Source organism: Tachypleus tridentatus, chromosome 13 (genome assembly GCF_004210375.1).
Source record: "Tachypleus tridentatus isolate NWPU-2018 chromosome 13, ASM421037v1, whole genome shotgun sequence".
NCBI lineage: Eukaryota > Metazoa > Arthropoda > Merostomata > Xiphosura > Limulidae > Tachypleus > Tachypleus tridentatus.
Window position 1 is genome coordinate 13,906,596 of NC_134837.1, and position 15,062 is coordinate 13,921,657.

Below are 15,062 nucleotides of genomic sequence, written 5' to 3' on the forward strand. Positions count from 1 at the left end.
AAAACCGGAACCTTTTGATCTCTGTTTAATAAAATTTTTCGTGAAGAAAAAGGAAATTACAACTGAAGACGCCGTACCTCCTCTGTTTTTCGTAATTAGTGGGCGTGGCCAATATTTGTTTTTTTAATACAATGCTGATTTTTTGTTTTCCCCCATCCACGAAATTTTAGTGATCCACATTAAAGTGAATTGTTTATTTCAGAAAAGCCATAATACAGAGACTTTATTTACTGGCCATTCGGTCCCCATTGTAAAGACTATTTCAATTGACTTTAAAAATGTGGTGTCCATTTTATTTTGTCAGAAATTCTAATTTTAAGTGTATTTTTTTTAACTGTATAAATTTTAAGAGTAACACCACCCAACTAAATTATTTCAAAGTTTACAAGGAAGTGAAGGTTACTCATGGGTGGAATTTGAATCCGTGACTAGGCGGTTGCTGAGCAGCTTTTAACCAATTAAGCTGCGATTAGTGAAATTCCACAGATCTCGTTTGTTAAGAGTTGCTGTTGAACAAGTTATGTCAGTTACTATGTAAAGTCCAGAAACTGTTAAACTATCAACTGTTCTGTCTACTTAAGAAGATTTTTATTAAGAGGACTTACATAAGTGAAGTTTTTATCTGACTGTCTGTAATGGGGAATGAGTCTACATGCCGATATCACTAAGTTGTTATTTATAAATGGGGAATGAGCCTACATGCCGATATCACTAAGTTGTTATTTATAAATGGGGAATGAGCCTACATGCCGATATCACTAAGTTGTTATTTATAAATGGGGAATGAGCCTACATGCCGATATCACTAAGTTGTTATTTATAAATGGGGAATGAGCCTACATGCCGATATCACTAAGTTGTTATTTATAAATGGGGAATGAGCCTACATGCCGATATCACTGAGTTGTTATTTATAAATGGGGAATGAGCCTACATGCCGATATCACTAAGTTGTTATTTATAAATGGGGAATGAGCCTACATGCCGATATCACTAAGTTGTTATTTATAAATGGGGAATGAGCCTACATGCCGATATCACTAAGTTGTTATTTATAAATGGCGAATGAGCCTACATGCCGATATCACTAAGTTGTTATTTATAAATGGCGAATGAGCCTACATGCCGATATCACTAAGTTGTTATTTATAAATATTAGTCTGATGCTGTTGGATGTTAAAAGTAAACTATTATTGTTTGAGGAAAAACTACGTTTACATCTGTAAACAAGAAATGTAAAAATGTACGTGTGTGGAGGAGGGAGGGACCTTTCCTTTTTGTAATATTTTGCTAAAACAGATGCTTGTGAAGTAAGTTAAAGTACTTGTAACACCTAAATTCCAACACGTTTGATGCTTTGCTTTGTTAGTGTAAGTGCTCTAAATTCGCGGTTTCGTTGGGGTTTGTGTTTATTAAACTTTATTTTACAATATTTGTTTGAGATCGAACTTAATTTTCTCAGATTAACTGTCATAAATAAATTTAACGTGTATTTATATTTTAAGGTACGAATTGTATTAAGTACATGAGATGTTATAAACACTTTTTTAAACTATACACACAAATACAAAAAAAACAATGAAAACTACTTTTCATTGTAAGCTAAAAACACGGACTTCTTCTGGGGTGGTGGTAAGTGGGGGCATTGGCTCCCTGGCAATTAGGAACACAATATTTTATTCGGTCTCGTATGAAATTTTATACAATTTTACACCACTTCCCCTTCTGGAAACCTATGCCCCTCCTTGAAAAAAATTATGCGGACGCTGATGGCAAGAAACGTGTAAATTCTGAGAAACTTCACATCACTGAATTTTGTTTTCAGTGTTTTATGGTTAATTTCAAATCATTAGTTGGCATGCCAAAGACGTGTCACATTATCCCCATCGCACCAAACATGCTCACCCTTTCAGCCGTGATGGCGTTATAATGTGATGGTCAATCCTACTATTCGTTGGTAAGAGTAGCCCAAGCGTTGGCAGTGGGTGGTGATGACTAGCTGCCTTCTCTCTAGTCTTACACTGCAAAGTTTGGGACGGCTAGTTTGCGCGAAATAATACAAAAAGCAAAACAATGTTGTTGCTAGTGTCTTCAAACTACAGGGTGGCCCGTTAGCCCCGACCCATCCATATGTTATTATGTTATATTCAATAATACTAATGATGAGTTGAAGGCATCTGTTACCGCAGCATTTGGAACAATAACCCCTGCTATGTTGAGGAAAATGTTTCACAGAACATGGTGTCGCATAATATTATGTAGCGAGAATGAGGGAAAGCACACAGATACACTGGATACATAAGATATATGGATGGGTAGGGACTTGCGGGCCACCCTGTACAATCATCCCCCTCCCCTAGTGGTATAGCGGTATATCTGCGGATTTGCAACATTAAAAACCTCTAGAATAATACCCGTTGTGTAGTTTTATATTTAATTTCAAACAAACTACAATAATTTACATCCATGGTTATTCAGAAATATATAACAAATAATGTTTTGTATTTACATTATTTAAAAAAAATTATAATTCAGTTTTTAATGTGAAATATAAATGTTACATATAACAAGCATTTGTACTAATTACACATGCTGTATAATCGATCAAACAAATGTTTTACTATCTCCATCCTTCACTCCAAAACAGCAAATTGCAGTGTGTTCAGTAATATTTGCCGATCTCCCTCTATCTTAGTTGCTAATCGTTAAGCCTAAAGACTACTTTTGCAACGCTAAAAATTGACCTTCAGTACTCGTGGTTCACAGCACAGATAGCCCATTGTATAGTCTAACGCTTAGAAACAAGTAAACTTTTTTATTTATTAAATGCTTTAAAGAATAGGAGCTTCATAATGTTATTTAAGAAACGCTTTGTAACACTACCAATATCAAACGTGCTAATTCTACGTGTTCGTTCAAAATCATTTCTTCTATCTGAAATATGGCCCGGCATGGCCAAGCGTGTTAAGGCGTGCGACTCGTAATCTGAGGGTCGCGGGTTCGAATCCTGGTCGTACCAAACGTGTTTGCCCTTTCAGCCGTGGGAGCGTTACAATGTGACGGTCAATCCCACTATTCGTTGGTAAAAGAGTAGCCCAAGAGTTGGCGATGGGTGGTGATGACTAGCTGTCTTTCCTCTAGTCTTATTCTGCTAAATTAGGGACGGCTAGCACAGATAGCCCTCGAGTAGCTTTGCGCGAAATTCAAAACAAACAATCTATCTGAAAGTAATGCCAAGTTCAGTCTATATTACTGTAACGAAATTTGTTTATTTTATAACCATTGCTACGTTCTACGTTTATTTTGACATAAATTGTAGGCCTAAGTTCACAATTATTTTTTAAAGCATAAATTTTAAAACTGAAGGTAATGTTGTGATATTTTTCTTTCGTTCATTGGTTCTTTTAAATTATATGGAAATAATCCAAAGCTCAATCCATTTAACAATAATAAAATATATTTCATACTTTAATATTTCTAAAAGATTAAACACCGGTAGTATGTAAGCCATACTTACAGCTATGCTACAGCAATGTAAAAATAAACTTGCACAACTTCATGACTGATCGATAAAGTAACTTACAAATGCTAACTGATTCGCCTTCAGCCGAAACAAAAATAATGACTGATTCATTTTACTAACCAGAAACAATATCTATGATTTATTGTCCCTTCGAATTTTGTAAAACATCTGTCCGAATATTTAGTTTACTAGGCCTACCTTATTCACTTTTTCGATCTGAACATCATGGGTCCTATCACTAACACTCAAGTTACGACACCAGAAAAATTAAAACCCTCGTGTAACCTTAGCACTTTCGAAAGATGAATCTTTTGTTCATCACGGGCAAGTTGAAAAAAGCAGTTTACCCCTGATAAAGAAATTCACCTTTCGAAAGCGCTTAGGTATCAGTGCGACTGAGTCAGTTTTTATCGGAAATAACATGCTAATTCAAAATTAACTGAATAGTAAAATAAACGTTATAACTCTCACTTCTGATACCAAATACCCATCTTTACACTGAACTGAATCGCCTACTAAATACGTCACTAAATTCTCAGTGAATCTTCACACAAATTATTTTTACTTGTGTTCTCACGTTAATCCAAATTTCACGAAATTTCTAATTGCATTTTGTAATGAATTTTATAGCTTTTTTGAGTCTTCTATGAACTTTTAAAGCTCTAAAAGCCATCATAATTAGCAACTTACTTTAGCAAGCATCTTAACTATAACATTGAAAATACAGAGTAAAGAAAATGTAGTGCTTTTCTGAACACCGTTTTTTAGACTACTTAAATATCTGATGTAGTACTGTGATATGTTAATATTATTTGTAATTCGTTAATAGCATATGTAATAATGTACCCTCCATTCCATTACGTTGCGGTTAATGTTTAAATATTTAATACATGTTACCTGCGCTTGTCGTTGGATATATGGACATCGAGATGCTAGAAACCATGGTTTCCCTTTTTGTGAATCACCTTGTTCTTTATAACTCAGAACCAAGCTTGAAAACATGGAATTCGTGAACATTTTGCTATTTATATAGATAATATGTGAGACGTGCATAGTAAAGCATATCTGTATGCTGATGGTGGATTGGAAAAGGAAGCCACGCTCATAAAGGAGCTACGAAGATATGTATATAATATTGTGTGTCAGACTTCTTTCTTGATAGTCATTTCTTTCGAGGTGGTCATCTTAAATTCCAGAGAAGAAAATACCAACAACAGTGGCAGTATTTGCTGTAACTCTTCTGAACCATGCTTCTGAGGAAATTAAAATATTACTCCCAGACAAAGCTGATTAGAATGGCACAACGGGTGATGAGAGCTTATTGACTATATGTTCATATTCTGGACGCAGTACGACTGTAAAAGTTATGGTAACACCGAATCGTACAGGCACAGAAATCCATATGTTCTGGGTTCACTGATTAGACCAGTAGGTCTTTTGAATAAAATATATTTACCACGTGCATTCTGCAGATATTTGAAATATGTGACTGTTGAACAGTAATTGGGAGTCTTATCTTCCTGAACCTATATGCTGTTGACTTTGTTCTGTGTTATTTGTTTTGATTACAAGTAGTTTATCTTTTTGATTCTTGCATTATCCAGTGATGATTGCGAATTCCTTTCAAAAAAATGTTCTGAAACTTGCCTTGTACTACTTTTTTTTTTTTTTTTTTTCTACCTGTTGATTGATGAAAAATGGCGAGAGATTTGTTACAGTTATTATAGTACACAGATGTTTTGTCAAGTGTCACTACATATTGACATTTTTTCTGGCTATATACCGTTCGTATACTGTCGGCCTTTTTCTCTTGGATTTGTCATGGAAACAAACTGAGTACATGTTACTTTTGTAACATTTTCAGACAGAGATCATTCTTGATGTTGGGTGCTGTTACCTGGGGTGTGCACAGCTTTTGTCACTAGTTTTTGTGTCCGTAGATTCTTGCCTGTTAAGTCATTGCATTTCGTTTATTGTAGTTGTTATGGAAATGTTACATCTTCCTTTATGGATGGTCGTGGTGTTCCAACATGATCCATATTTTATTTTTCAATACCATCAACTACAAGGGCTATTCTCATCTTTGTAAAATTCTAAATCCCTGATCTGAACATATCTTTAAGATTGGAGTGTATCTGGTCTTTAGTTCTGTGATGTGTGCTATAGGCGTGCGCGATACACGATGTCCTTAACATAATCCCATACTTTTTGTGTACTAGTGCAGAGTAATCAGACACCACATTCACTGACTTGGTTTCTGCAAGCGAAATGACGCATTGAGCCTTTTCTTGTACGAGGTTTAATTACTCACTGGAGTGGAAAAACAAACAAACAAGAAACCTCATCAAAAAGACTCATCAATAAAAACTGCTTCAGTTGAGATGCAAAGTGGAGAAAATTGATTGTTTATACTTCCTCACTTATTTTTCGAATCCTCGTCACACTAAACATGCTCGGCTTTTCGGCCTTGGGGGCGTTATAATGTGATGGTCATTCTCGCTATTCGTTGGTACAAATAGCCCAAAAGTTGGCGGCGGGTGGTGATGACTAGCTGCTTTCCCTCTAGGCTTATACTGGTAAATTAGGGACAGCTAACGCAGAGAGCCCTCGTGTAATTTTGTGCGAAATTCAAAACAAACCAAATCTTGCTTATTTATTAAATTTTAAAATAGGAAAGGAATTTTGGACCAACTTGTATAAATCTCACTTTCAATTTCACCGTGACTTACCAACTGTGATTGCAACATGACTTGCTAATTTGCATATTCAAAATCTCTTGAGCATATTCAGTTCTCTGTAGAGCAGGGGCCATTAAACTTTGTATTAGATTGTAAAAGATTGTATTAGAGCCTTTACTAAATAAAGTAAGTAGGTCCATCTTTTGTGGGAAATTGGTACTGTAAAATAGTTGTTTGTTTTTTATGTTGTTAATGCTTGTAATTGCTTCTATTAAATGTTACAGTTTAGGAATATTTTCGATAGGAAACCTTTTATTTTAAGAACAATTGTGCATGTTTTTCTGCAAATTAATGTTTCGTAGCTATGTTTTTATGTACAAAATTACTGAGTTATCTGTTGTTCTTAACACGAGTATCGAAATCTGGTTTTTAGCTGAACCAGTGTGGAAATGAGGTGCATTACAAAAAAAAAAAAAGACATTTAATGTAACTAAAACGTAATACTTATAGTGCACGTATATTAAACTCTTACTTACCACTGGCTTCCCGAGAAACAATAAAATCAATACCAGTGTTTTTGATATTGGAAACAAAAGAACTTAAAGTACTTGATCTGATAAAATAGCATGTATAATTAACGTACCATATTAATGTGAAACAATTTGAAAGGTTGGATGCATTTTAAATAATTCTTTGTCTGAGGACTTAAGAATTGAATCTCGATATCACAGATGCATTCTACTATTGTGTACTTCTGGGATTAACAACCAAGAAACTTTGATTTTTTTTCTTCTTGTTATACATCATGTTAAGGTGTTTGACTAACAGTCTACGAGTCAGGATTGAAGCTGTTCGCTATTCCAGTCGAAGGGGCGTTTTAAAGCGATGTTCAATTCCACTGTTAAAGTAATGTAATAGGTGGCGTTTGTTGAACAAACTGTTTTTTCTCTTCAAAATTAGGGATGACTCCCTCAGATACCCCTCGAATAACTGCGAAATTTAACAAAAACAAAGGATCGGTGGTAATTTTAGAGGATTCGATTCCATTAAGGCCGGTTAGGTGTCAGACTATAGATATCTGGGTTCAGTGTTCGCATTCAATTAATAACGAATAGTGGGATTAACTGTAACATTATAACGCCCTCACGTCTGAAAGGGCGAGCATGTTTGGTGTGACGGGAATTTCAAACCCGCTACCCTCAGATTTTGATCAAAACGACAGAGTAAGCGCATATATAAAATCTGAATTTTGCGAGTGTATCGGAAAACCCGAACGCTGGTCACTAGAGATATAGCGTACACTACACGAAACTTTTTGTTTCAAATGACCTGTCTGAAGGTAAAATTTAATTATTCCTGTTTGTTTGTTTTTTAAGAATACTTATTTTACAGTTTATTAGCGTTAAATAAATATTTTACCGTCGCCTATCGAGATAATTTGCACTTGAGGATGTAGGGAGGGTTTCATGTCCCTAACACTTATACTCAGTCGTATCCCAGTTACAGAATCTATGAACCTCTACTTTTGACTTCAACAAAAAGAATATATTTTAGTAACTATTTTCAAACCGGGTGATTTTGAATGCACTAAAACTGAAATTTCAAGTGTAGTGTGTTCTTAATGCTGCTGGAAGATTTGATATGGAGAGCGTGATTTGCGAATTATTGGTCGCTTCTCAACCTGATTTGGGACAGTTTAAACTTTACTGAATGCTATGACTTTATCAAATAATGAAACGGAATTATTAATGTCAAACGTAATTTTTCGTTATGTTTGGGAAAACGTTTCGAATTCACTGTAACAATGTTTTTGGAAATTACTTTTACAGCTTGGTTTTCTGTTTTAGAATGAATGAATGACAACTTTGTGAGACAAGATTTGAAAGCACAAACTTCCACTTTCAAATCTTGTTTTGCAAGGTTGTCAAACTTCCACAAGTTTTTTTTTCACCTTTGTCTATAAATATTCGATGAGTTAGAAGGTATCGTCTGACATGTAATGTGCATAAGACAAATTAAAGCTCAACTTTGAAGGATTTCTACGAGTTACTAATAGTTTTATTATTGAATGAGCGTAATGTCAGTGTCACCGACAGAAATGTTCTGAACGCGTGCGATGGAGAAAAGCAACATTTAATGGTGTAGCGGTAAATTGTTTTGTGCCGGAGCACCAACCAACTTTTAATAAATTGACCTCCATGATTCACACGTACATATTCAGGCTAATTTTCAGACACCTAATTTCTTTAATTCGAAGCCACTTACCATCAAAGTTTACAACTTACCAGCAGAGTTTACCATAACAATCTGAGTAAATTAAAAAAAACAACATACAAACTTACCATTTTTTTTTTTGTTTTTGCAGTAAAGATAACGTATTACTCGTCTACTTAATCATTTTAAACATGTAAATATTTTAATACTTTTGAATACAGCATTTTAGCCATAACAGTTTAATACTAAAGGAACTATTAAAAAAAATAAGCCTATTTTACAGTTGGATGTATTTATTTTAATCGCACATTTTATATATATATATTATATTATTATAATATAATATAATATGAGCGACGCTCCGGCATGACTACACCACTAGTAATGTTCGGAGAGGCAGGGAAACCTACCAGTTTTGACAACCTACTAGCTCTGTATCGTTTGTACAATACAGATCAAACGACGTAACTTCCTTTTAACACTTTCCGTGAATTGCTCGAAAATCGTCTCAAAAAAATAATTACCTGGAATAACTTGGATAAATAGTTTTACGTTATATATTTTTTAACTATTTGCCTCAATTTATTATACTATATATTGCGATAAACTGTCAAAACTTTGAAAGTGGTGAGAAATCCAGGCTCTTGTTGTTATCAGAAGCCTTAAAAGCGAGGATTCGTAATATAAGCAAGGAGTTGCTACTTGCTTATTTTCAACGCATAGCTCTCGTTGGGCTATCTGCACAATGGCTACCGCGGGTATTCAACCCTGAATTTTGCATTTATAAACAAGCTAAAGAACACTAGGCGTCACCTGCATAATTTTCAACAATGGCTCTTGTAACGCCTGCGGGATTTAAGTTGATGGTAATTTTTGAAGCCTCTACGTCATCAAGAGTGAAAAGGACTTTTCAACCAAGACCTCGTACTGCTGTAGGACACAGTGAGCACAGGCGCCTTGAGTTAGTCTCCGTATTTCACTAACACACAAACGCGACCTAATTTGCCACTCTCGAGTGGATTTAGTACATTCAGTATAAGCATGAGAAGAGAACATAAAATATGAGAAAGTGTGATATTTCGATATTTAATGATCACAGAATCATGGTGATTTTTAATATTATCCTGGGGATCAACCTGCATCTTTCCACTGAACTTTTTAAAAACATCTTACAAAAGTTATTAAACTATTTTTTTAAAACTTTGTCGCTCAACAGACAGTATTTATTCTTGTCGGTGGGTTGAGGGTTAATGAGTTGTCTCGGTTGGTTGGTTTGGTGTTTTATGGCGCAAAGCAACAAGGCTATCTCCGCCTCTAGAGTAGTCTCGGAAATATTTGAAAGCAAATTCCTTTAAAAGTTGTTCATAAGGTCAAAAGGTTAACCTCTCTCTCTCTTCAGTTAAATCAAAGCATCAAAAACACTTTTCTATGGAATAATCTTTACATATCTGAGATTGCTAGAATTACACTGGATATTGATCTAAAGGATTACATGCAGTGATTTTTTTAGTATGCCTTTTTAAAGTAATTGCAGTTACCGCTACTTTGTTCCGGTTGTTATTTTGGACAGGGTATCGTGTTGCTCCACCTTTTTGTTAAATGTTAGTGTATAACTTAAACACATTTGAATAGTTGCACTTGAGAAATTAATTTCAAATATACAAAATATATATTACGCCATGTACTTAATCCATCTCTTCGTAAATATAAGTGACCTTTTTTACTGAATTGGTGTAGTTCCGTTATTTTTCGAAATCAATTAGTAAAAAATCTTCTTATTGGTTCAGTCTTAACATGTTCAGAATAGTTTTTGTCTGTTTGTAATCTTCATCCATAAAATTTCAAGTAGCATCCTAAACTATTTACTATAAAAGTAGCGAAATATATTGATGCTTAAGAATTGGTGATTTGTTAAGTTAAATACTTCTCCGAAGATGTAAAATATTTTAAAATGATTCATAAAATGTATTTTTATAATTATATCAAGCTAGAATATTACATTTATTTTTAAGAAATGTCTTTTACGATTAAGAGATTAATCGAGAGTTTTTCGAAATGGGGAGAGGTTTTCAAAACCTGCAATTGTTTATTTGAATTTTCCACGCATATTTCGAAGTACTGAAATATTTAGACTTATAAATTCGGTGTCATCAGTTTTTCTTTTCCAAAAATTCGGCGCCACCACACTAACTAATTTTTCCATTTCTTTTTTTTTTTGCATGGACCAAGAGGATTTCATCAACCCTTTCGTTTTATTAGTGTTTTTGTTTTACTCTAGGTGGAGGTGGGTGCTCAAATATATATTTTTTACCTTGGAAAACTGTTGTCAATTGTTGACAGTACCGCTAATTTGTGCATCGGTTTTTAATTTTGCATAAAACGTTATCTCGATGGCGTGAAAAAGAGCATTTACTAGAAACGCCGCCATTAAATTAAATACTACCGTAGATTTTAAAGGTTTTTTTTTTTTTCTGAAAGACTAATTTGTTTCCATAATGCGCTTTTGGTTATAGCTAACATATAATCAGTTACGTTTTCAGTGACACATTTTTACTGTTCCTAAAACATAGTTGAGTCAAACTTCTGCCAACCACAGGTATTGCAGGTAACAACGCATGGCGACCCTGTGAGTTCAGTTTCAAGTCACGTGATTACATGATTGAAATCCTTAATCTCCTCACCCCTCCCTAAATATTCTCACCCTTATATGGTGTTTATGAAGCATAATAATTCAAACATTTGTTTGCGTGTAAGAGGAAAAAGATTTTAAATCTAATTATATATATACATATACATATAGGTACACAGATAGTTTTGAAAATATTTACAATTTGGTATACTTTTTTAGCAGAATTTTAAAGTACCTGTATCTACAGCGTTACGTTTATGTCTCTCTGCGTAGAAATACTAACTTATTGGAATTCAGTATTCATCCGCCGCTGTGTTTCAATGGCTTTGCAAGTTAAATCTGATTGGTGCCGCAGCCGGGATAAGTAGCGAAATCAGGTTGGTGCTTGGGTGGATACGGTTAGCGAACTTTCGTATCAAACTTTAAATAAGAGCAAAGATCACAAAAATAGCTTTTTTCTTTTATTGTTTAACTTTTTGCAAAATATAAATCGAAAAATGTCCATGATACAGCAAGGTTCAATGTTAGAGATGTTGAAGAAAAAAATGAAAGCAGTGAAAGACGAATTGGAAACTGCTAAAGAACAACTCGAAGAAACAGAGGCGCGGCTACAGGAGGAAGTTCGGCGACGCGAGGAAGTGAGTTTGGCTTTATGAAGATTGGGTGCCCATCCCTTATTTTTTGGGCTAAATAGTCCTTTGTCATATTTTAATATTACTGAGTTATTAATTGTGAAAGCGACATACAAAAATTAATATGTGATAATAGTTCTGATTTATCGAACTGATGTTCATAGTTGTCTTTTTTTTTTTTAAAGCTAAACTGCACCTTTTTATTTTCAAATATGATTTTATAAACAGTTGGCAGGTGTCTTTTGTTTTGTAACTGTTATTGCGATGTTTGGAATATTGTGTAATAAACTGCTTATAAAAGTTGCCTAATAGCAACCTGAACTTACGAACTAATACAGATAAACGAATCTTATCTCTGGGTGTATGAAAAATAATTCTAGTTTCTACTTTCATTGTATAACTAAATTCAAGTTTGACCTCATAGCTTCAAATTGGGACATTTTAACTTTTTAACGCAGCTAGTTTTAATGTGCAGTTAAGAAACAGTTTGTTCAAAATAACACAATTCGTGTTAAACAAAAGTGGAAATTGTAAGAATGGAAGTGGCTTCTTGCTTCAGATTAAAACTAGTTGATTTTGCGAAGGCTGAAATGATTTGTTGAACGGATATAAGTTGTTAATTATGCATTACGTGCTATCATACTGCCAGTTTTGTATTTTATTTTAATAAATCCAGGATATGATGCGTTCAAGTGTAATTTCTTACTTCTTTTATAAGAACATAAAAGATGAGGCTATTCTGTCTATTTAATGGATAGGGATAACATTATTTAAGTAAGGAGCCAAAAAACGCCCAAACATGTATCTATTTAACAAGGTTTATTTTGAAATTAAACTAACAGCACACTTTATATTATAAGGTAACTTATAATATAAACATTTTATGGATAAAAAGTTAGGAAGCTTAAATGTGATTGTCAGAATGTCCATGTTAAAGCACTGAACTTCATACATACATACATACATACATACATATGAGAACTTGTTCTGTAATGTGAGTAAACTTTACTGATTTTGTAAAGGAATTGTCACAAATAAATTACTATTCCTATTTTAAGTTTTATAACAAGAATGTTTGTTTTATATAAGTTTTTTTAAATATTTTATAATACCTCTGAATGTAAACCAACTAATCACATATTTTATAATGCCACTAACTTGTTTTGCAAGAATTAAGTTTTCTTTCTTTCTTAGCATGGTAGATATTGATATTATAGTCTTAATTAAATTAATATAAATTAATAAGATTTGAAATTGAAATAATTTTGGTAGAACACAAAAAATTATTGACATTGGCCAAAATGGGAAGCTCATTTGGGCTGTGGGTCCAGAAATGAGAGGCATGTTTATTGTTTTTATTGGAGTTCTTTGTCACTAACAAGAACATGTTTGGGCAGGTTTTAGTTTTTATTTGGTATTTTCATGCTCAGTGTTTTTAAACTTAGAGCCAAAATATTTCCCTGGTTATGTATATTTTTTAAACTTAGGACTGTAATATGACAAAACTATTTCTTTATTAGTGTTATTTACAGCAGTTTTATTTTATGTTTACACTCACTTGTGCTCTTGGATCTATCATACAGATATGTGATTTTCTTAATTTTTTTAGTATATTTATTATTACAGCTTTCTGAAATGTGTGGTGTCATTCTAACATGAAAGTATTGTATGTGAATAAGGATATATTACAAAATGCACAATGCACTCAATAATGTTGAATGATGTAAAGACTGGAATCCTGCTCAAAATCACTTTGTGTGTGTGATTTTTTTTTTTTTTTTAGCTCAAAATGATGACAACTCACATTCTGAAAAGTTAGGAGAGAGATTTATATTTTGGATGTAATATAATATTCTTCAGAACTGTTAATGAATTTTATGCAATATGGATAGTAGCTTTCCAAGCTGTTTTATATATATTAATGTTGTGAATGTTTAAGATTTTTGTATTTGTTAATTATTTGAAATTACTGATGTCCAGTGCATACCAAGATGCACCATTGTTGGACTTCACAATGTGCCATACCGTACATTACATATATTGTAAATCATCTTGTTAATATGGGGCTAGACATATGAAGCATATACTTGCTAAGTATGTATTTAGAAGGTGCCCAATGGAAGGTGACACATTTAATCCTGTTTCTAAATTTTATGAAATTTAATGAATAGAAAACAAAAACTTGTGATGCTTATTATACTTTTTCCAATTTCATTAAGATGTTTCAATAATAATGGTTAAAGGTGGCAAACATCGGGTGAAAACTTCATCACACAGAGGTCAAAGTGGTGTTTTGAAGTGCAGAGAGCAAAACAAATTAAATGACCAGAAATTTCTCTACTGTTAATTCTGCATGGGCATCTGATACAGCCATATTTTATATCCTAAATGTACTGAGACCTTTTGTTAGAAAAAAAAAACGTTTGGTTTTTAACATCAAGAACCTGGAGTATGAAACTTCATTAAGTTTTAATGTGGAACAAGTTTATACATAGATATGAAGTATAGGCTCTTTAAGTTTAGAGAAAGTTCTGGAATGACCTTTGGACTTTACTGCTTCTAATTTGTGTAGTATAGACCAGTGTTGTTAAATCTGTAGTGTGTGGAAGTGAAGTAACAAAATAACATTGGTCCCATTGTAGTCTGGTTACATGATAATAAAAAAATTTAGGTGGTTTGCCAACATTTTGAGGACCACTGACCAAGACTAGTGTTTTCACATTTCTATCTGGTTTATTCTCTCATGTGGGTACTTTTATAGTTAAAATCCATGGAGAAGATCTTTTGTTCATGTTGAAAAGTATTTGAAATGTATATGGAATATACTTTTTGAAAGAAAATTGTTTTTCTAAAAGGAAACATTCAGTCTGATTTGCAGGCAGTGATGAAATAATATTTATTTCTATATAAAAGTTTCATATTCGTGTTCTTTTGCTTGTTTAAATAGGCTGAAAGTGAAGTGGCTGCACTCAACAGAAGAATTCAGTTGTTGGAAGATGACCTGGAAAGGTCAGAAGAAAGGTTGAAAATAGCTACTCAGAAACTGGAGGAGGCCTCTCAGGCTGCCGATGAAAGTGAGCGGTAGGTAGTATTTAATTGTAAGTAATTTATTTAGAAATAAAATTAAGATTGTACATTATTATTGGTGTTTTTCTGTTTTTTATCAGAATTCTTTATGAATTTTATCAAATGAAGTACAGTGTTTAATATAAAAGTAATACAGTTACTGAACAAGTATTACTGTTCAATAAACATGCTATCAAATTGTTTTGAAAGAGGGATGAATTAATTAATTTAGGGAGTTATGAACAGTAGATTGTATGAAAACATTCTTTTTGTAAATGTTATATTGTTTCACATCTATAAATTGAAAAAACTAATTTCCA

At 33.3% G+C, this 15,062-nt stretch overlaps 1 protein-coding gene across 9 annotated transcripts in view; it reads left to right on the forward strand.

The window, feature by feature from the left end:
- The window catches only part of LOC143238409 (tropomyosin-like), a 52,139-nt gene that overhangs the window by 16,630 nt on the left and 20,447 nt on the right, over nt 1-15,062 (forward strand). For 5 of the 9 annotated variants that reach the window (XM_076478582.1, XM_076478586.1, XM_076478585.1 and 2 more), the window contains exon 3: nt 14,624-14,757. In XM_076478582.1, coding sequence (XP_076334697.1) covers nt 14,624-14,757 — 134 coding nt within the window. Of the gene's footprint in view, nt 1-11,346; nt 11,683-14,623; nt 14,758-15,062 lie in introns of those variants that run through there. The other 4 variants (XM_076478590.1, XM_076478589.1, XM_076478591.1 and 1 more) reach the window with 2 other exon arrangements.